Source organism: Podarcis melisellensis, assembly GCF_964234715.1.
Source record: "Podarcis melisellensis genome assembly, chromosome: 4".
Taxonomy (NCBI): domain Eukaryota; kingdom Metazoa; phylum Chordata; class Lepidosauria; order Squamata; family Lacertidae; genus Podarcis; species Podarcis melisellensis.
In genome coordinates, this window is record NC_138531.1 from 87,892,917 (window position 1) to 87,913,713 (window position 20,797).

At 46.6% G+C, this 20,797-nt stretch overlaps 1 protein-coding gene across 1 annotated transcript; it reads right to left on the reverse strand.

The window, feature by feature from the left end:
- Positions 1-14,313: 14,313 nt before the first annotated feature.
- Positions 14,314-19,031, reverse strand: FUT4 (fucosyltransferase 4). Its single transcript, XM_081908908.1, has one exon. The coding sequence runs from the start codon at positions 18,505-18,507 to the stop codon at positions 17,338-17,340; it is 1,170 nt and encodes a 389-aa protein (XP_081765034.1). The 5' UTR covers positions 18,508-19,031; the 3' UTR covers positions 14,314-17,337.
- Between the last annotated feature and the right edge of the window lie 1,766 nt (positions 19,032-20,797).

Here is a 20,797-nt window from a genome sequence, read left to right on the forward strand (position 1 = left end):
GTCCACTGTACCACCATGCATCATATGAGCGGATTGCTTCTAGACACAGATTGTGCATGGGAAAATTGCCCGAGGGAGCTGGCGTACAGCTTCTGGGTCATGTGGCCAGCATGACTAAGCCGTTTCTGGTGCTCCCCCCCCCCCCGCCTGCCTTCAAAAGCCGTCTGGGATAGCGGGAAGCGCTTCCCTGCTATCCCGGACCGCTTTTAAAATGCTGGCGGTGGGGAGCAAAGCCTTTCGCCCCCGCCGGCCTTCCTGGACCTCTTCTGAAGTCCGGAGGGGGGGGAAAGGCTTTGCTCCCCACCGCCAGCATTTAAAAAAAGGTCCCCGAGATTTCCCTATGGGCTTTCGTCTTGCGATGCAAGCCCATAGGGAAAATCGTCTAGCGAAGCGTCGCAAAAACCGAAAAACCCTTTCGTCTTGCGGGTTTTTCGTCTTGCGAGGCATTCGTCTTGCGGGGCACCACTGTACTTGCACTTTGACATGCTTTCAAACTGCTAGGTTGGCAGGAGCAGGGACCGAGCAACAGGAGCTCACCCCGTCGCGGGGATTCGAACCGCCAACCTTCTGATCGGCAAGTCCTAGGCTCTGTGGTTTAACCACCCGCCACCCACGTCCCTTAAAAATTTACTACGTTCTTACACCGCCCTTCATCCAGGACCCTATAACATACAGCATTATAGTTAACAAAAGTAGCTAAAAAACACTGAATTCAACATCAGCAACAAAACTAAAAGACAAAAAATAAATAAATTACGAAGTAGACTGAGGGATTGCAGATTAACATGTCTGGATATTGTGGTGTGTTTTTTTTTAAAAAAACCATAATTTAGCTGCTTGAAAACAAATATTATGGCGGAGGGTGGGTGTTGGGGAAAAAAGCCAGGATTTGGGGAAACCGAGCCCTGGAGCCTGAATTAGGGTTGGGGGGGAAAGCCGACGCAACGGTTTAGGAGACGCGGGTTCAAATCGCCCCTTTGCCAGCCGCACCCAACTCTCCTTAAATGAACGGCTTTTTTTCCAAAAAAAAACCACCCTAATATAAAATACGTGAGGGTATATTCTTATTCTCATTTGCTTAAACCAGTACTGACCCCGGGGGGGGGTGACACTTGGCAGAGGAAGCTCAAAGCCTCCTCTTTCCTCCCTTCCCGCCTCGCACTGAAAGCGGAGCTGCTTCGCCCCGCAACCCCCGCTCCCCTCCCCCACCCCCCCGCGCACGTGCCACGGCGCGAAGCCTCGCGGCCGCCAACCACCCGCCAACGCCGAGCGCGCGCGCGTGGCGCCCACCAACCGCTGCCAGAGAGGCGCTGCTGCCGGCGTCCTCGCACACGCGCCGCCGCAGTTGACGCCCTCGCTCGGCGTGCTGCTGCTCCTCTTCCTCGCCCGCCGTTGCAGTTTGCCGTTTCTGCCGGCAGGGGGCGGTGCGGGGAGGGGGAGGAAGCGAGCGTGCACCGTATATTCCGAATAAATTAATTGTGGGTCGGATATGCAGGGGTGACGGGGCAGGAGGAAAGTTGGAGATATTTTATTTTATTTTATTTTATTTTATTTTGCAATCCGATGGTTTCCTCGGGTGATAAAAAGGTAATTTGCAATGAGCACAAGCGCGCGCAAGAATCCCGGACAGTTTGCAAATAAAAACAAAAAAAAATTATTCCAGTAGCACCTTAAAGACCAACTAAGTTAGTTCTTGGTGTGAGCTTTCGTGTGCATGCACACTTCTTCAGATACGTGTAAATTTTTTTTGTTTTGACTATGGCAGACCAACACGGCTACCTATCTGTGGTTTGCAAATAAGTTTTTGCTGTGCTCCAGCTCATCTGTGTCTGTTCATCCAGTTCATAAACTGTGTCACGCTTATGATAATCTTTTGTTCTCTTGTTAATTATGCTGTTTTAAACGTGCATTTTATATTTGACTTCACTTAGCAATGTTTTCTTTTGAAATGTTTTAAGATTTTTTGGTTAACTTTATGTATTCCGTAGTTAACCTCCTTTGTGATGTTTTATTTTGAAATCTTTATGATAATATTTTAGTTTCAATTACATTGCTTTGACTGTTTATACAGTGGACGCTCTGGTGGTGAACATGATCCGTGCGGGAGGCACGTTCGCAACCTGCAGCGCCGCATCTGCGCACACGCAGGTCATGATTAGGCGCTTATGCGCAAAGCGCAATTTAGCACCTCTGTGCATGCGCAAGCGCTGAAACCTGGAAGTAACCCATTCCGGTACTTCCGGGTTTGGCGCAGTGTGCAATCTGAAAACACGCAACCTGAAGCGCCTGTAACATAGCTGTCAACGTTTCCCTTTTTTAAAGGGAAATTCCCTTATTCCAAATAGGATTCCTCGCAAGAAAAGGGAAAAGTTGACAGCTAAGGTCTGTAACCCAAGGTATGACTGAATTTGACTTTCTTCGGATGGTTTTATTTAGATTTTATTGATTTAGTATGCTGTAAACCACTTTGAGATTTTTCTGAAAAATATAAAGTGGTATAGAAGTTAAATAAATAAAACAAAAATAAAATCTGGGTTTTGTGTGTGCAGGCTCCCCCCCATAAAATGTATATAAGACTTGATTTTTTTTGTTTTTAAAAGCACTTTAAAAGCCCTTGAAGCATTTTGCAAAAATAAAAAAGATAAAATAATCCGGGGGGGTGGGGTGGACGATGACAATGAAAACCAAGTATTTGGAAAATTCAAAAAAATAATTAAAACCCATGATAAACTTAAAACACATGTCCGTATTGCATGCGTCTGGTTAGGCTTGCCTAAGCAAGAGTTTTTTTAAGCAGCCACTGGAAAACGTATCAATAAAATAAACAGGAACAGTTGTGATAACAATTCATTCAGATCCTTTGCAGGGCAGGATTTAGGTTTGATAAGGCCCCAATCTACTGAAGGTAATGGGGCCCTTTATATGTCCAGCTGTCCTGTGCCAACAAGAAATTGCCACTGTTTTTTGTGTTGAACATATGCCATATCAGGGGTAGGCAACCTAAGGCCTGGGGACCAGATGCAGCCCAATCACTTCAATCCGGCCCGCGGATGGTCCAGGAATCAGCCTGTTTTTACATGAGTAGAATGTGTCCTTTTATTTAAAATGCATCTCTGGGCTATTTGTGGGGCCTGCCTGGTGTTTTTGCATGAGTATTTATTTATTTATTTTTATTTTATTTTATTTCTATACCGCTTTATATTTTTAAGAAAAATCTCAAAGCAGTTTACAGCATACTAAATCAATAAAACCATCTGAAGAAAGTAGAATGTGTGCTTTTATTTTAAAATGCATCTCTGGGCTATTTGTGGGGCATAGGAATATGTTCATTCCCCCCCCCAAAAAAATATTTGGCCTACCACATGGTCTGAGGGACAGTGGACTGGCCCACGGCTGAAAAAAAGGTTGCTGACCCCTGTGCTATATAGTAATTTATGTGCCTAATAGGTATCTAAAGCCATTTGCACATAACAAAATATGTTTTCTTATCAAAGTAATTGTTGAACTTATCCTATATTTTGGAAATATACATGCATTTTCTTTTCCCTTTAATTTTTTTTTGGGGGGGGCCCAAGAGTGTGGGGCCCCAAGCTATAGCTTGTTTAGCTTATACGTAAATCCGGCACTGATCCTTTGCAGAGGCCAGTTGGAGCAGACTGAGAGCTGGTTGATTCCTCCTCTCGGGTCAATTTATTGATGCACAATGCTGAGGTCCCTTGTTTTCAGTGCAAATCTTCACTCACCCACTTCTTCCCTGGTGGGGGGGGGTGTACATTTTGTGGTTCGTCTCGGATGCCAGAATGTCTTGGGCTAACCACAAGCTGTAACTGCACTGCCTCCTATGGTTTGCAGCTTGCGGTTTAGATATCACCCCATATAGGCAGATAGACAGACAGACAGACAGATGATACGTGATTCATTAAAACAGTGGCACTGTGCAGTAGAGGTTCACTTTCCACATTCAGCTGAAACACAAAGCATCCACTCTTTTGCTGCATTTGTATTTTCCTATCGCATCTGTTATAATGTAGTGGATTTATCTAACTATTCTTGATCACTCCAGCAGGCAGCAGATGGGCACAACAGATCGCGTGGGTGTGATTTGTGAGGATTACAGAGGAACAAATGAACTGAAATGCCTTCAGGCCTGATTCTGGAATATTGGCTGGCACCCAAGAACATCCCTCTGAAAGCAACACGTGGAGAATAATCTTCCCAAGGTGAAGATAACGTGGCACATCGCTTCAGCAGTCAGAGGGCAGCCTGATTGTTATTGTTGTTTAGTCGTGTCCGACTCTTTGTGACCCCATGGACCAGAGCACTCCAGGCACTCCTGTCTTCCACTGCCTCCCGCAGTTTGGTCAAACTCATGCTGGTAACCTCGAAAACACTATCCAACCATCTAGTCCTCTGTCGCCCCCTTCTCCTTGTGCCCTCCATCTTTCCCAACATCAGGGTCCTTTCCAGGGAGTCTTCTCTTCTCATGAGGTGGCCAAAGTACTGGAGCCTCAGCTTCACGATCTGTCCTTCCAGTGAGCACTCAGGGTTGATTTTCTTCAGAAGATAGGTTTGATCTTCTTACAGTCCATGGGACTCTCAAGAGTCTCCTCCAGCACCAGAATTCTAAAGCATCCATTCTTCGGCGATCAGCCTTCTTTATGGTCCAGTTCTCACTTCCATACATCATTACTGGGAAAACCATAGCTTCAACTATACGGACTATACTATCGCTTTACTGCGCCTGGGTGCTGATAATATTCAGGAGGTACTTGGTTCACAGGAACTTGTGCCTTTTTTGTTGGGGGTCTCTGGCAGGTGGAATACATTGGAGCATGAGGTAGCAGATAAGATAGGACTTGAATCGTAGAGATCAAGGTTCAAATCCCCACCTATGAAACTCATTTTCAGACAGATACTTTCACCACCAAAGATACTTAGACCTTCCAGGTCTCCTCTGGCTGAGGGACTCAAGGCTGTCAGCAATGCTCAGATTGAAGGCCAAACTGTTTACCTAGCACATGGGTAGGCAAACTAAGGCCCGGGGGCTGGATCCGGCCCAATAGCCTTCTAAATCTGGCCCATGGGCAGTCCGGGAATCAGCGTGTTTTTACATGAGTAGAATGTGCCCTTTTATTTAAAATGCATCTCTGGGTTATTTGTGGGGCATAGGAATTCATTCATATATTTTTTCCCAAAATATAGTCTGGCCGCCCACAAGGTCTGAGGGACAGTGGACCGGCCCCCTGCTGAAAAAGTTCGCTGACCCCTGATCTAGCATCAGGGTCTGCTCCAGAGGGTGGCGAGGGTGGGAATTTGCCAGGGCCCCCAAATCGGCAGAGGGCCCACCAACCTAACTCAATGAGACTGGATGCAGCTTCACATTTAAGGCAGTATCATACCACTGTCATGGCTTCCCCCCAGTTATGGGAACTGTAGTTTGCTAAGGGCGCAGAGAGTTGTTAGGAGATCCCTATTCTCCTCACAGAGTTACAGAGTGGTTTAACAATTAGTCCCTCTTCCCAGGGAACTCTGGGAATCGTAGTAGCTCTGTGAGGGGAAGAGGGGGGTCTCCTAACAACTTTTAGTAGCATTAGCAAACTACAGTTCCCAGGATTATTTTGCAAGTTTACATAATTGGCATTAAAGCGCCAGCCCAAGAAGGGAAGGGGGAAATAAAACAAAAGGAAAAAGAGACAGAACATGCAGAAAAACAATGATTCTATGGCACCCCTGCCATGACTGAAAACTTGGATGTTAGCATCCAAAATGCATATGTTAAAAGTGCATGAATTGCAAAAGCTGTAGAACTCTGATGTCATACACTCTGTGGCAGTTATGGCAGTTAGTTGAAGAGTCTTAACTGTTGTGCTGCTATCTGCCTCAGGGAGGCTTAACAATTTAATCTGTGTAAGATGTATTAACAATTTAAGAAAACACCCACCTGCATTGTATATTTAATCTGCAACTGCAAGTGCAGTACACTAAGTAAAAGTAATTTGTTCTTTAAACTTTAAACACAGAGTTTTTATAGGAGGGAACTAATTAAAGGGTCCCGTGACCCAGGGCTCTCTTCCTCAAAACTCTGCAAATGGGAACTAGAGTCTTAATTCCCACCAAAAAAAAAAAGCTGGAAAGTGAAAGTTTGATGTAGAGATCCTAGAAATTAAAAGAAAGACGACGAAAGAGGAAGAATAGTTAGAGGAATTTTAAAATACAATATTAAAACTAATTACAGTTTGTAGAATAGGGTGGGTCCTAAAATATCTGAGGTGTCAAATAATAATAATAATAATAATAATAATAATAATAATAATAATAATTTTATTATTTATACCCCGCCAGGAGAAAGAGGTACCTCTTCAGCGTATGACAGAAACTATGTAATGAAGGTACCAGACACATCTTTGTGGGAAGGGAATTCCACAATTTAGGACTTGCCACAGAGAGTGCCTGCTTACACTTTTAAAGACACCTGCTAAAAATGTGCTTTTATTGCAGCAAGCTTTCCCAAACATGGAATTGACTTGTACCGATTTCATCTCTGCTTTATTTATTTATAGGGATTGCGGCTTGAAGTCTACCGATATCCATGGTCCGAAGCTGGCTGAAGTCTATAGTGATGGACTTAATGGAAACTGGCAGGGGTTGGCAGGTGAAAGCTGGTGGAGCTTGCATTTGGAAGCCGGCAGATGTTTCAAGGCTGGTGTTTGTGGATGTCAGCTGGTGGAAACTCACCTTCGGAGGCCAGTCAACAGAAGCCAGTGGATATTTGTGGACGGAAGCAGGACACAAACATAAACGAATGGAGAGCAAATTATGACCGATTGTATCTGCCGGTGTTCATTGTGGATGCTGGCTGGCGTACGCTTGTGTGTGGGAATGGGAGGTCTCAAAAATGGTCAGGGCAAAATGGTACATGTATGTGAGCGAATGGGGTGGGATGTGTGGAGATGTTCATGATTAGATGGAACCTGTGGAAGCTGGAAGGCTGAATGAAAGTTAGCATATAAAGTCACCAGGCAGAAGTCAGTGGAAGTGCCTGGATGATGTTGCCATATGGTAGCCGTCCCATTCGTGATCCCATGGATGTCTGAAGCCAGTGAGGTTTCCTCAAGGCCACCCATGAAAGCAGTGAAGAGAACTGCAGGGCTTAAGCAAGGCAGCTTATATTTCATTTGAAGAAACGCCTTTCTAAACACATCCACCTGCAGTAGCTATTCTATCTTTTTACTCAAAGTCTCATAATGGGATATCACACACCTGACTTGGTATCGTTACACAGGAAAGGCGTGCTGGGTGAGAAATAAATAAGAAATAAGCAAACCCCTGTGGAGGTGCCTCCAAAATCGTCAGGCCACGGGAGGTTGTGCTGATGCTATTGGCTGTGGACTGCTTGTGATGTCACAAAAGAACATGGTAGCTGAGGGAGAAATGACAGTTATCGGAAGAGGCACAGGTGAAGAGGCTCTGGAGAAGTTGGGTCGGGCAGCTGAAGGCAGAGAAGGGAAATCTGGCTTAGCTTCATCCTATTTGAGTTGCCTGTTGTCCTGTGCCTCACCTACGTAGCTATCAAAAAAGTCACAACTGATTTTTGTCACAGAGAATCCAGCTGCCCACCATAAACTTTTAAGGATCCTCAGTGTTTGAAAAACTTCCTTTTAGCTGAAACATCACCATTAGGAGGTCTAGTAAGGTACTTCAGGATGCAGATTTTTAAGAGGAAATAACCCCAGTCAAATGTAGGGGGGTTCAGAGTGTGAGCTATGATGAACCACAAAGACCTGGAATTGAATCTCACTGCTGCCCTCAATAAAAAATCCCAAAAAGGGAAAAATGTGTGTGTCTCTCTCTCTCTCCCCCCCCCCCATCCTTCCTTCCTTCTTCCCTGCCCCACATATTTACAAGGTAGTCTTCCTGGGCCCTTTTTGTCTGAGATCATTTCAGCTGGCAATGCTGAGGATTAAGACTGGGCCAAATGCACAAAATGTAGGATGCTGCCTTATACCCAATCATCCCCTTGATTCATCAACATGGTGCCCATCCCATAACCACTTTCTGCACCTCACTGGTTGTGGTCAGTGGATATCAGGTTTATATACAAGAACTAAGTTGATCCCGGAAGCCTGAAGTCTACCTAAGCTTGTTAGAATGGATGCATTTCTTTCAGCCAAGGAAGGGGACGGGTGATTCTACAGCTGCAGCTCACAGGGTGTACTGTATTTGAAAGATAATTATAAACACATTCAAATTGTTGGCATCAAACACTTAATCAGATGGAAAACCTGATATCTCTTGGCAGTTGAGACAACTCTCTTAGCAAGAGATACTTTGGAGAACACAGCTAGAGGAATCGATACAGGTAAATCAGCACGAATGCAGTTAGCCTGTGGGTTTAATTTTCTATAGCATTCTTTACAAAACACTTCCAGTGGAATATTGGTTATTCAGCTGAATGATGCACTAGAAAAGCTTAACCATCTATTTATGAAGTGTCCATTATTATTATTATTATTAATTAATTTTTATACTGCCATATACCCTATACTCATTAGCATGAGATATAAGATATTTGCTTTCTCCTGTTGACTTCTAGAGTGACCAATTATGCAGTGCTAAAAGGCGCATTTTGAAATATATTTGCAGAAAGGACAAACATTACACAGAAAACTCAACTCTCTTCCACCCCTCCACTGTTCTGGCGGGTGTGTGTGTGTTTGCCAACCGCACAAGAATCAATGGAGTGGGGGGGGCATGGGGCACTAGTGCAATTATTTCAATCCGAGACAGAAATTAGAAATATAATATATTGCAGTGTAAGAAAAAGATACAAGGGCAAGTTGCTGGTGTTGCATTCAGAGTTTTCTTGCCTGAAAAAACTGCTTGTGTGCTAGAAATCTGATAATCCATAATCATTTCTAGAACCCATGCTATTTTTCAAAAATAATACCTATATCATGATGCCACATAATCTTGTAATCCTAATCTTATTCTATAATATTAATATTTTGCCAGCAAAGAAAGGTAATCCAGTCAGCATGGTTTCAGACATCCATTTTTTTTAAAAAAAAATATTGTTTAATTCTTAGCTAAGGAAAATCCTTATTTGAGGGAACAGCTCGCATCAGGAAACCTATTACACATGGGTTAATGCCAAAGTCTAGGGGTTGCGTTGTACAGGAGTGTCTTACAGGGAAATTCTCAAGCAGAGCCTAATTGTCACGGTCCGGTCTACGGGCGATCAAAGTCCCAGCTGAGGATGTCGGGACCAGGGGCAAGATGGTGGGCTGGGAGCAGGAACAAGAGTCAGGAAGCAGGGAATCACAGGTCCGAGGGTCGAGAAGCAAGGAGTCAAGAAGCTGAGGTCCAAGGGTCAGGAAGCAAGAAGCAAAAGGCAGAAAACGTGTTGCTGTGGCAAAGAGCTGAAAGGAAATGCTGACCTTATATCCCTTCCCGGCTCTTGCCACCAGGTGCAGTGAGTTACCAAGCGGCCTCACCTGTGCCTTGCCCCTCCAGAACAAACTTAGGAAGGCCCCAGTCCTGCGAAGCCCTACTGGTCACAGGGCCTGGCTCCTGCACGCACCCCTGACACTAATTTGTCATGGTCTGCTATACAGGCACACTGCAGATCGACAACACCAAGGCCCCTGACTCTCCCTCCTTCCTTAAACTCAACTTGGTCCAGGCATCACTTCAAATAGAAGACTCCTCTAAGTGCCTTTCAAACAGGTACTGTCAAGTAGGACACATAGCCACTCTCTTGACTTGGGTGAGAGAAAGTAGTGGTTGCTAATGGGGCGTAGTTGACGCAGTTGACAATGGAATTCTTTCTTTGCAGAGATGGCTGCAAAGCAAACGTGTCCCTTTGCATCTGTGGCTTGAATTTGGAGGCACAGCCTGGCTTGAGTTCAAGCCATGGCTGCAAAGGGACAACGAGAACGTGCTTAGGGTGTGCTCTCCGTTCTATGACGTTGAGTCACCTGGCATCATAGTAATGTCAGGAGACTGGCAGGTGGGTGGCCTGCGGGGAGGGAAGCAGCTGGCCAGACCCTGTTCCCTGTTCCCATTTAATCCTGTGATCCCAGCCACGTGCAACCTGTTTTGCAAAGAAATGCAAATATTGGAAAACACCAATAAGCCTTCAGTTTTCAAATAAAACCAACTCTTGGAAGCTGTCCATAGGTGCCAACGCCCTGGGTGCCCGAGCACCCACAAAATTCCCCATGAAGGGGATGGGCACCCTCAGATTTCAGCACCAGGACCATGCACCAACCCTGGGCACCCACAGTCACAGTGCCAAGCTGGCACTCCTGAACCTGTCACCATTTGGAGAAGTGGGGGGAGCAAAACACTTTAGAACCCGTTTTTGTGTTGAAGGGCTTCATTGGGAGTCTGCGGAAGCTTTTTTCCATGGATTCCATGCAGAATCTTGTGCTAAAAGCAGAGAATGTAGGACTTTGGATTTCTAATTTGCATCTACTGCCTGGTGGCATGGCTTTTTCCCCCCGTGACGTTTTGCTGCTGTAGGGAAAATGCCATGCCCCACCCCTGATTTGGGCCCCTTTCCTGCCCCTGCTATCAGTCCGCGCTGACATCGGCTCCCTCACTGCAACTGCCATAATGCAGTGACAGCATCACAAGTGCAGTATTAGCAGTGAAGGCAGGGGCACTCTGGCTGCAGTGATCTGGGCAAAGGCAGTGAGACAACAGGGCAGGGAGTGGTGCAACAAGGGTTGGGGGTGTCAGATCTGCCCCCTGAAGCAAATTGCTTCACCCTGCCTCATGCACGCACCAGTCTTCGTTTTTCTGGTGCCACGTAAGCTATGACTCAGCTGCCTATCAAATTTACTAGGGAAAGTATTCGAGGTTAGAACAAACTTTCCCCTATTTGATTTACTTTACTGCCCCTTTACTGCCCCATATTTGCTCAGAAAGCAAACTTTAAAGTGCATTACCCAGATCATCATGCGTAAATCCGGGTAGGTGATTAACAGTCTTATCTCACTCCAAATTACTGATTCCAAAACGAAAGGCAGAATACAGGTGTTTCCAGGGCGGCAGGTGTGGAACAGTGCAAGTGCAGCCGCAAAGGAAAAATTGTGAACTCCAGAATCAGAATTGTAAAGCTGGAAGGGACCCCAAGGGTCATCTAGTCCAACCTCCTGCAATGCAGGAATGTCAGGTAAAGCATCCCTGACAGACGGCCATATAACCTCTGCCTAAGAACCTTCAAGAACGGAGCATCCACAACCTCCTGAGGGAGACCGCTCCGCTGTCAAACAGCTCTTGCTGTCAGAAGGTTCTTCCTGATGTTTAGTTCGAATCTCCTTTCTTGTAACTTGAAGCCATTGGTTTGGGTCCTAGCCTCCAGAGCAGGAGAGAACAAGTTTGCTCCATCTTCCATGTGACAGCCCTTGAGATATTTAAAGATGGCCAGCCCGTATCCTCTCAGCCTCCTCTTTTCCAGGCTAAACATACCCAGCTCCTTCAACTGTTCCTCATAGCAATGAACCACTTTTTAAAAAACCAAATGTGCAGCTATTTACTTTTGACATCCGCCCCCACATCTATTCTCCATCTAGACCAGGGGTAGGCAACCTAAGGCCCGGGGGCCGGATGCGGCCCAATTGCCCTCTCAATACGGCCCGCGGACAGTCCGGGAATCAGCCTGTTTTTACATGAGTAGAATGTGTCCTTTTATTTAAAATGCATCTCTAGGTGTTTTGTGGGGCCTGCCTGGTGTTTTTACATGAGTAGAATGTGTGCTTTTACAGTGGTACCTCGGGTTACAGACACTTCAGATTACAGACACTTCAGGTTACAGACTCTGCTAACCCAGAAATATTACCTCAGGTTAAGATATTTGCTTTGGATGAGAACAGAAATCGTGCGGCGGCAGCGGGAGGCCCCATTAGCTAAAGTGGTACCTCAGATTAAGAACAGTTTCAGGTTATGAATGGGCCTCCAGAACGAATTAAGTTCTTAACCCGAGGTACCACTGTATTTAAAATGCATCTCTGGGTTATTTGTGGGGCATAGGAATTTGTTCATTTCACACACATACCCCCCCCCCAAAAAATATAGTCCGGCTCACCACATGGTCTGAGGGATGGTGGACCGGCCCATGGCTGAAAAAGGTTGCTGACCCCTGATCTAGACAACCCAGAGCTATTGTCAGAGTTTAAGCACACAGTCCAGCGGGGCAGGGGGGATTATAGGGTGGGAAACAGGACGTGTGTGGTATGGGTTGTAGAGACAGGGGCTGTGGCTTAAGAATTCCAACAATCAGATAAAGGGACTGAATTGGAAGGATTTCATGTGCAGCAGGAGCAGGTGGGAACATGGCAACAAACCTTTTATTGGTCCACGATTTCCCTTTTAAACCCACCTTTATGAGGCTGTATTTTCGCCCCCCCCCTCCACTCTTCCCGGTGGAGCTCTCTAACCAAAGTCCTTCTCACTTCAGCTTTCTCTCTTCATTGCACACAGTCCTCATTCACGGATTAAATTTAAGGAGCGACAACGAAAGGAATTTATTAGAAGTCCAAAAATCGAGGGTGAGAACAGGCTTGCTTTTGATAAGGCAGGGGCAATCAAAAGTTGCCGCCACCGGTGTTGAGCAAAGACGGTGGTGCTTCTCTCAGAAGCGGATGCTTAAATAATGCCACCTTCAAACTTTCTGAAGTCTGGTTCCTGAAAAAACCCATCACAGGCCATGACAGCTCAATGAAACAGTATTCCAGCTGTTTGCATTTGACAGAGGAAAGGGGCGTCAGAGAACACCCTTCCCACTCACCAGTTGACTAATAACTAAAAAAAAAGACTTCCAAACCCATCGCAAATGTTTAAGGAAAAGGAACAAAAATGAGAGAAAGGGAACACATATCTTAATATGCTTCATTTAACTTATTTTATTGTCACCTTATCAGAAATAGGTCTGCAAATATAAAAATATATGTTTTCAAATTGGGATCAGAATGAGAAGCAAATATAAAATTACCTGAGTTACACGCATCAGAAATGCATTTTTTTAAAAAGATACAGGACCATATAAATTTGTCTCTCAGTTGGTCCAGATAACTGAGATGCCTCACTTGATTTTTTAAAATATTTTTTTAAAAGAACCACTCCCATACTGCTTTAAGACATACACGTCAGAAATAAACAAGAGATCTTCCGAGCAGGTCATTTTGCAAGCAAGTCAGAACAGAAAGAAATAAGGTTTAGTACGTGTTCTACACAAGGACACCGCACAGCAGAACTCTAGGCACCTAATTATAACCACTTATAATTGCATCTCCTGATGTTGCACGGAATATATACTGATTCAGCAAAGGGAATCTGTGCACATAAGCAGACTTCCTTCAGGTACCAATGTACATTAGAATGCACTTTTCAGCATGAATGCTAGGATGAAGCACTGAGTGTACATCGCCATCCAAGTTCCTGATGAAAGATAACCATGACTAAATACCACCTTCTTTATAGGTGAATGGCTGGCAAAGTCAACAATAACACGTCACATTGCAACACTTTGTTTTACCTCTGGCTTATTTATCTTTAATTCAATGTGCCAGCTCCTTGATGGGGGTGGCAGGGCGCGGGAATCTTCCAAATTCTTAACAGACTGACCAAATGCTTAGCCACTGGGATTTTGCGTCGCTTTAACCACTTAGAAAATTGGTCTGTAGCTGGTGAAATTCCTACAGCTGATGCAAAAGGTACCCCCTCACTCCCTCGTGACCTGAATGCATCTCTGGAGAAAATTATACCAGTAGGTCTTTTTAAATCCCATTGATTTCAGTGGAAAGAGTTTTAAGCTTTTCCTATTGGAACCAAGCAACTTCCAAGTGATGGGTTGAGGTTGGACTTAGTACAAGGTGGTGAAGCAACACTTTATATTCTCTCTAAATAAATTATGTCTTCGATCTGCTATTATTAAAACATAGCCCAAGTCTAATAGGCAGCAATATCGTTTTCATTTCCTTCTGTAAAGGTAAAAGTAAAGGGATCCCTGACCATTAGGTTCAGTCGTGGCCGACTCTGGGGTTGCGGCGCTCATCTCGCTTTATTGGCCTAGGGAGCCGGCGTACAGCTTCCAGGTCATGTGGCCAGCATGACTAAGCTGCTTCTAGCGAACCAGAGCAGCGCACGGAAACGCCATTTACCTTCCCGCCGGAGCGGTACCTAGTTATCTACTTGCACTTTGATGTGCTTTCAAACTGCTAGGTTGGCAGGAGCATGGACCGAGCAATGGGAGCTCACCCCATTGTGGGGATTCGAACCGCCGACCTTCTGATCGGCAAGCCCTAGGCTCTGTGGTTTAGACCACAGCGCCACCCACGTCCCTTCTGTACAAACCACAAAAAAGATCATTCAAAACTGTTCATCTTCTGATAAGGACAGGGGTCAGCAAACTTTTTCAGCAGGGGGCCAGTCCACTGTCCCTCAGACCTTGTGGGGGGCCGGACTATATTTATATTTTATACAGGAATCTAAAGTAGAATCCAGCAAACAAGGAAAAAGCCCATGCTTCTGAGTCTGGTCACATTTACAATTACTAGCTATCAAGCTTATTGAGAAGGGAAAAGTAAACACACATCTTCAGTTTCTGCTAAAACTGGCAGAAAAGAAGTATTTTGTTTTTATGGGGAGTCTGTTGGTCAAGAGGTGGCAATTCTTTACTCGGCATCTGGCTCCCTGACTTTAAAAACAAATATATATTCATACTTTTTTCTCTTCTCAGCCCCACAGAACAATGCCCCTAAAAACCCACATTCTCCATTTGCAGATAGGCAAAGTTCATCATGAATATAAATTGGGAACTTTCCTGACTTGCATAGCACCTGTCAATCACGGTATTTTGAGTTTTGCAGATTAATCATTGCACAATACAGGCTCACGATACTAAAATAAAAATTAAAAAAGTTCTGATGAAGTCACAGATCAAGTCAAATTTTCCCCTCTTCTGAGAACATGGGGAAAATTACACAAATGCCTGTAAACAAACACAAAACTCCTAGCTCAGGCGCCGAAGACATTTTAAATCGTTTCTTCCTGTTTTGGCTCTCTTCAGTTTTCTCTCTGGGCACAACTAGTTATTTTTAGTGAAAGAAATACTTTATACTCTAAAGGGCTGGCTGTTTGTTTGTCCTGACACCCACACCTTTTTGTGTGCTTGAGCGTGTGTCTGTGCAATTCTTGCCTGCTGGGATTTCTCTGAGGGTTCACAGAGAAAGGCTTCGTTTAGGCTTATTGCTATTAAAACCATCTTTAGGAGTGTGATTCAAGTTTTAACACCTAGGAAAACAGTTGCCAACGCAGATTTGTCTGTGTGTGTAATAACCACAGCAGCTCAAACACAAATCCATGAAAACACAAACAAAGCTACCAAGTCAGATAGCTGGTTAATCTGCCGGTAATTCATTATTGTCAACATATACTGTCAATCAGTAATATTGTCAACATATATTGTCAATATATATTGTCAATATATACTGTCGACCACTGCCTTCCTGCTCCTTTCTAAAACTGGAGATATATCATGGATTGAACCTGAGATGGTCTGCATGTGAAGTATGTGTTCAGTCACTGAGCTATGCGCTCCTCTCTCCATACCTGCAGAGCACGGCTGGGCTCCGCCACCGAACTAAATATGAAGACAGACATGATACTTGACTTGTAAACCAGCAGATCTACTTTGAAAGCACCCTTCCTTTCAGTACGCCATGTACCTTGTGCTCTCAAGGTCTTTGCGGTAGGAAGAAACAGCTCCACAAGTTTGCAGAAGAAGGCACGCTGTGGTGCAATACACTTCTCCCATTTCAGAGCATATATATATAATGGATGAACATAGAAACATGAATTTGGCACTTAATATTTTTAAATTCAAAACATAGCCCTCCAAAAACTTGGGAATGGGAGGCTTGGGAAGGCTGAGGGCTCAGCCAGTGTTTGATTCACAGGTATCGGAAAGTTGAAAAGCCAGGTGAGATTTCTGTATTATGGTGTCTGTCTTCACCATAAGAGTGTGCCTGAACACACACATACCATGTCGGCATATTGTAGAAGATCGGTAGTAGTGGATAAGCTGGTCCCCACCCCACCCCACCCCATAGACTTGCCCACTGTTGTTGAATTTCTCTCCAACAAATCTCTCACAAGCTTCTAAGGAATCCGAATTCCCAGGAACACAAGATGAAAACAAATGCTATTGAGCCTGGATAGCTGTAGGTTAGACTGTGGTGCTGATAACACCAAGGTTGCAGGTTTGATCCCCATATAGGACAGCTGCATATTCCTGCATTGAAGGGGCCATAGGCTCCCTATTCCAGGTTGAGGTAAGTCTTAGGTACAGTGGAGGCCATCAATCCAAAAGAGCTATCATGGCGGGAAAGGATGGTTACAGAAACAAATATTTAAGTCCTCAGCACAGTGTGCTTGGTCTGTGCAGCATCTATGGATTCAGCTGCGGAAGACCACGATGGGATGGATTTAGGTGAACATTGGATCTGAAGCAGCACTGGGTCTATCAGCACCCAATGATGCGATTTAATTTAGCTGCACTTATAAGACCATCTTTGAAAACCCATGTCAAGGTAAGTTCACATATTTCAATGTCCTGAATCTGCAATTACCATTTGGTAACAGGTAAGATAGTATCACTGGTCTTCTGTTATGCAATCATTTACCTGCAGTGCATACATGGTGAGATTACATTCTGACATTACCGGGGAATTTAGTCACGATGGTTAGACTCATGGAAGCATCAATCAGTGACAGACCATCGTGGGTCACGGTGAAATGGAAAAGCTTAAAAATATGGGCAGAGCCTGGAGCTGGCAAGTCACCATCCCAAACTGGCTGGCCATGCTCAAAATCAGGCATCATCATGCCACAAGTCCACTTGTGAGAAGTCACCACCTCAAAAACACCCTGCAAAAATCACTGTTGAGCTACATGTTTGGCAAAATTATTTGGCAGAGTCCTGGGGCTATTAGTTATGCAATTCAGGTGTGTGTGTCTAGATAGAGGAATTGCATTTATGGATAACTATAACTAAAAAATTATACAGTAGTACATCAGCAAGAACTAAAGTGCTAGCTTTCAAAGTGCTGGGGGAATTACATACAGAATCATTAAAATGCTGTTCTCCTATCTAGACCCAACATCCTTTCCGACTCTCCATGAAGCAAGCAACCCAAACTTGCAAATTTGCCTTTAGGCAAAACTCCAAGGATTTCCCTTTTTGGGGTGTAGACCTGTCACCCCAGGCCCTTCACCCATCACATACTCCCCTTAATTACACCAAGAAGAAACCCCAGCTAACCCCACACGGGGTCAACTCTCAAACCAGTTGGCTAGATTCTGGATGGTCTTGGGTTGCTTGCCCGCAGCCCTGACTGCGTCGCAAACCCTGCAGCCGTGTTCAACCCAGAACAACATCACCTGCACGTCGTACCGCTTCCTCCAGGCAAAATACCTCTGGTACCGGCTCTTGTTTTTATCTAGGAATTTCAGGTAAAGGGCCAGTTGCCTGGGACTGGCAAAGTCGTCGATATGGATGAAAGAATCGGGGGGAATGAACAGCTCGTAGTTGGACCTCGCGGGGCCAAGCACGATGGGCACTGCCCAGGATGTGAAGGCGTTCCTCCAGAGCTTCTCAGTGATGTAGTCTGGATGCTGGGAGTTCTCAAAGGCCAAGTAGAACTTGTACTCGGAGACCGTCTTGACCACACTGTTGTCCTTCAGCTTCAGGCCGTGGGCGCCGTAGACGTCGATGGGGAGGTGGTCCTTCAACTGGCGGTAGTAGCGGACGCGGGCCTGCTCTTCGTTCCAGTTGCTGATGATCCAGGCCACCAGCTTGGTCTTCCTGGGCATGGAGAGGTGTGGGGCAGGTGTCTGGCTGGGGCGGAGATACCCATAAGGCACGAAGACGTCCGAGTCCACCTTGTAGGACATGGTCCAGTTGAAGATGCCCGCCAGGTCCCGGAGGCCTCGGGTATGTGAGGGTGACTCCGAGTTCATCCACACCCAGAGCTGCCCAGGGGGCCTAACCCGGGGCAGGTTCTTGAGGCCACTGCTCATGAGGTTCCTGTGGTGGAAGACGACAGCCTGCGCCTCCAGCTGGCGCCCCCGGTCGGTGGTGAGGTTGCAGGCGCGGATGCCGAAGCGGCGCTCGCAGCCGTCCAAGGGCTGGTTGCGCCCGAAGGGCACCCACCACATGAGGACGGTCACCGCCTCGTCGCCCCCGTCGTTGCCGCGGCTCCACACGGGCGGCGGGTCCCGCAGGCTGCTGACGGCGTACAAGGCCAGCACGGTGCAGCAGGACAGCCCGGCCGCCAGCAGACGCCGCTTCAGCCCCGGCGCCCCGGGGCAGGAGAAGCCGTGGCACAGCCAGGGCGCAGGGCGCGCAAGCCGGCCTCGCAGCCGGCACAACAAGCCCGGCTCCGGGGGATCCATCGCGGGCCGCCGCCGACCGAGGGGATGAAGAAAGCGCCGAGGGCGCATCGTGGTCCTTTGGCGGCCTTTGCCACCGCCTCCTGCCCGGCCCCGCCTGCCAGGGCGCCGAGTGGCGCATCCCGATGGGTCCCGGGTTGCAGGCCCGCCTTCCCCAGAGGGGGCCGCGGCTCTCCGGCCTCCTCCAAGCCCCGCTTCTAAGCGGAAGGGTGGCCGCTCCAAGGATCCGAACTCCTTGGAGAGCCGCCGGACACGACCCGGTTGCTCCTCGTCCCTTTCTTTGTCTGTTTGTATATGCCGATTTCCTTGGGGCGCGCAGAGATTCAGCCGCAACAGCTTTCCCCTCCGCCAGCACCGCGGGTGAAGGGATGGCAGGGCTGCACCTGTTGGATTTCTGCCTGCTGCAAGAGGTGGAAGGAGGTGTGAGCCCGCGCAATCGGATGGCTTCTGCTGTGCCGTTGCTCTCTGCCTGCTCGGAGATGCAGTGATTTAGTTGGGAGCTGGAACGGCTTTAGCTGGAGTTGGAACCGCGAGGGAGGGAAATGCCCAAAGCTTTAACAGCGCGTTCCCAAGCAGAGCGTACTTAGAAGTTAGCCTCTGGTTGCGTTAACCTGCTGCGGTGTTGCAACCCGAGGCACGGAGAGGTGCGACGCAGGTTGGGATCACGATGCAAGAACGAAATGCAATCTGCACATGGGGAACGGGTAAAAGGCGGATCCAGCTGATTTTAAACGGATCCTCATGAATTCATATGATTTTTTTCATTCAAATTAAATAAAACTGCCATGATACTGTAGAACGTGTCTTAGTCTGTGGGCAGCATCAAAAAAATCATGCACCCACTGTTTCGTGGGGCCGCGCAATGGCGCAAAAACATGGTGAAAAAACACGGATCCTCATGATTTTTGCACTAGATCAGCCCGAAGTCAGATCAAACATCATGGTCAAATCACACATCACAGCCAGGGGCACAGCCTGCACCACAAAAAACTCGGATCCTTGGCTTACTGGTCATAAAGGTACAAGCACTGCTTGTTGGACAAGGACAGTATTCGCCTTCACTTTGTCCTGGCAAATTGGACTGAACTGAGGAGACAGGCTAACTTTTCAATGAAAAATGAGAAATTCCTTGCTAGAGAGAAAGGAGGGGGGATGGGACTTGTTGTGCCCCTTCCTTTGCCTTCTCCCACCAACCCTGTGATCACGGTGTTTCTGTGTGTGTGTGTGTGTGTGTGTGTGTGTGTGCGCGCGCACACACACACACACACACATTCAACCTCAATAAAGCCAGGCAGTCCTCAATCAATACTGTAAAATGCTGACTGGCCACCTGCCTCAGTGGGTGCTTGGAGCTCACAGTATCACACACACTAAGCAGACGAAACTGCTATATCAGGCAAAAAGAAAGGAACAAACCCTCTTGCACCCAGCAAGCTGGAACATTAGGACCATGTGTTCTGGCTTGCTTCAAGTCAGCAACTCAGGGAAGATGGACATCATTGACCATGAGCTGAAAACACGCAACATTGACATTGCTGCTCTACAGGGGACAAGACTTTCTTCGAATGGCAGCCTCAGAGAGAACTACACCCTTTGTGGCAAGGAGGGCATCCCGAAGATTCACGGCATAAGATTTGCAGCGAGGGACTCCCTTCTGTCTGTGATAGAACTGCCAGCTGAGAGCTCAGAATGCTTGCCTTCTCTCCATCTCTCAACTACCTCCATTCCGGTTAACATATTGAGTACACTCTGTGTGTGCTCTGATATGCAGATCAAGAACAAGTTCTGCAAGGAACTAGACCAGCATGTCAGCAGCCTTCTCGGTAGTGGCGCCTGCACTGTGGAACACCTTCCCAGCAGATGTCAAAGAAATAACTCTCTCACTTTTAGAAGACATCTGAAGGCAGCCCTGTCTGAAGTTTTATTGTTTTTAGTGTTCTGCTGGGAGCTGCCCAGAGTGGCTGGGGAAACCCAACCAGATGGGCGGGGTATAAACAATAAAATTATTATTACTATTACTATTCCTGCTAGGAGAGTTCATCACAGCTGGGATAACCACAGAGGCCCCTTTGGTATTGGGAGCGTGAACAAGAATGGCCAAAGGCTACCTGAACTGTGTTCATACCACAGCCTCTGCGTCACGAACATGGTGTGCTCTACCAAGACAAACACTCAGTATGCTGGAGATATCTTAGATCTCATCTTAGATCTGGCACCAGCTGGACTGGATTGTCACCAGGCGATTGCACTGAACTGTGTCAATGCCACACGGAGCTACCACAGCACTGACTGCGACACGGTCACACCCTGAAGGCGAGCAAAGAGGACCTCTAGCCAATCT

Coding starts and splice junctions, on each gene's coding strand:
- FUT4 (XM_081908908.1), bottom strand. CDS start 18,507: ATGCGCCCTCGGCGCTTTCTTCATCCCCTCGGTCGGCGGCGGCCCGCG.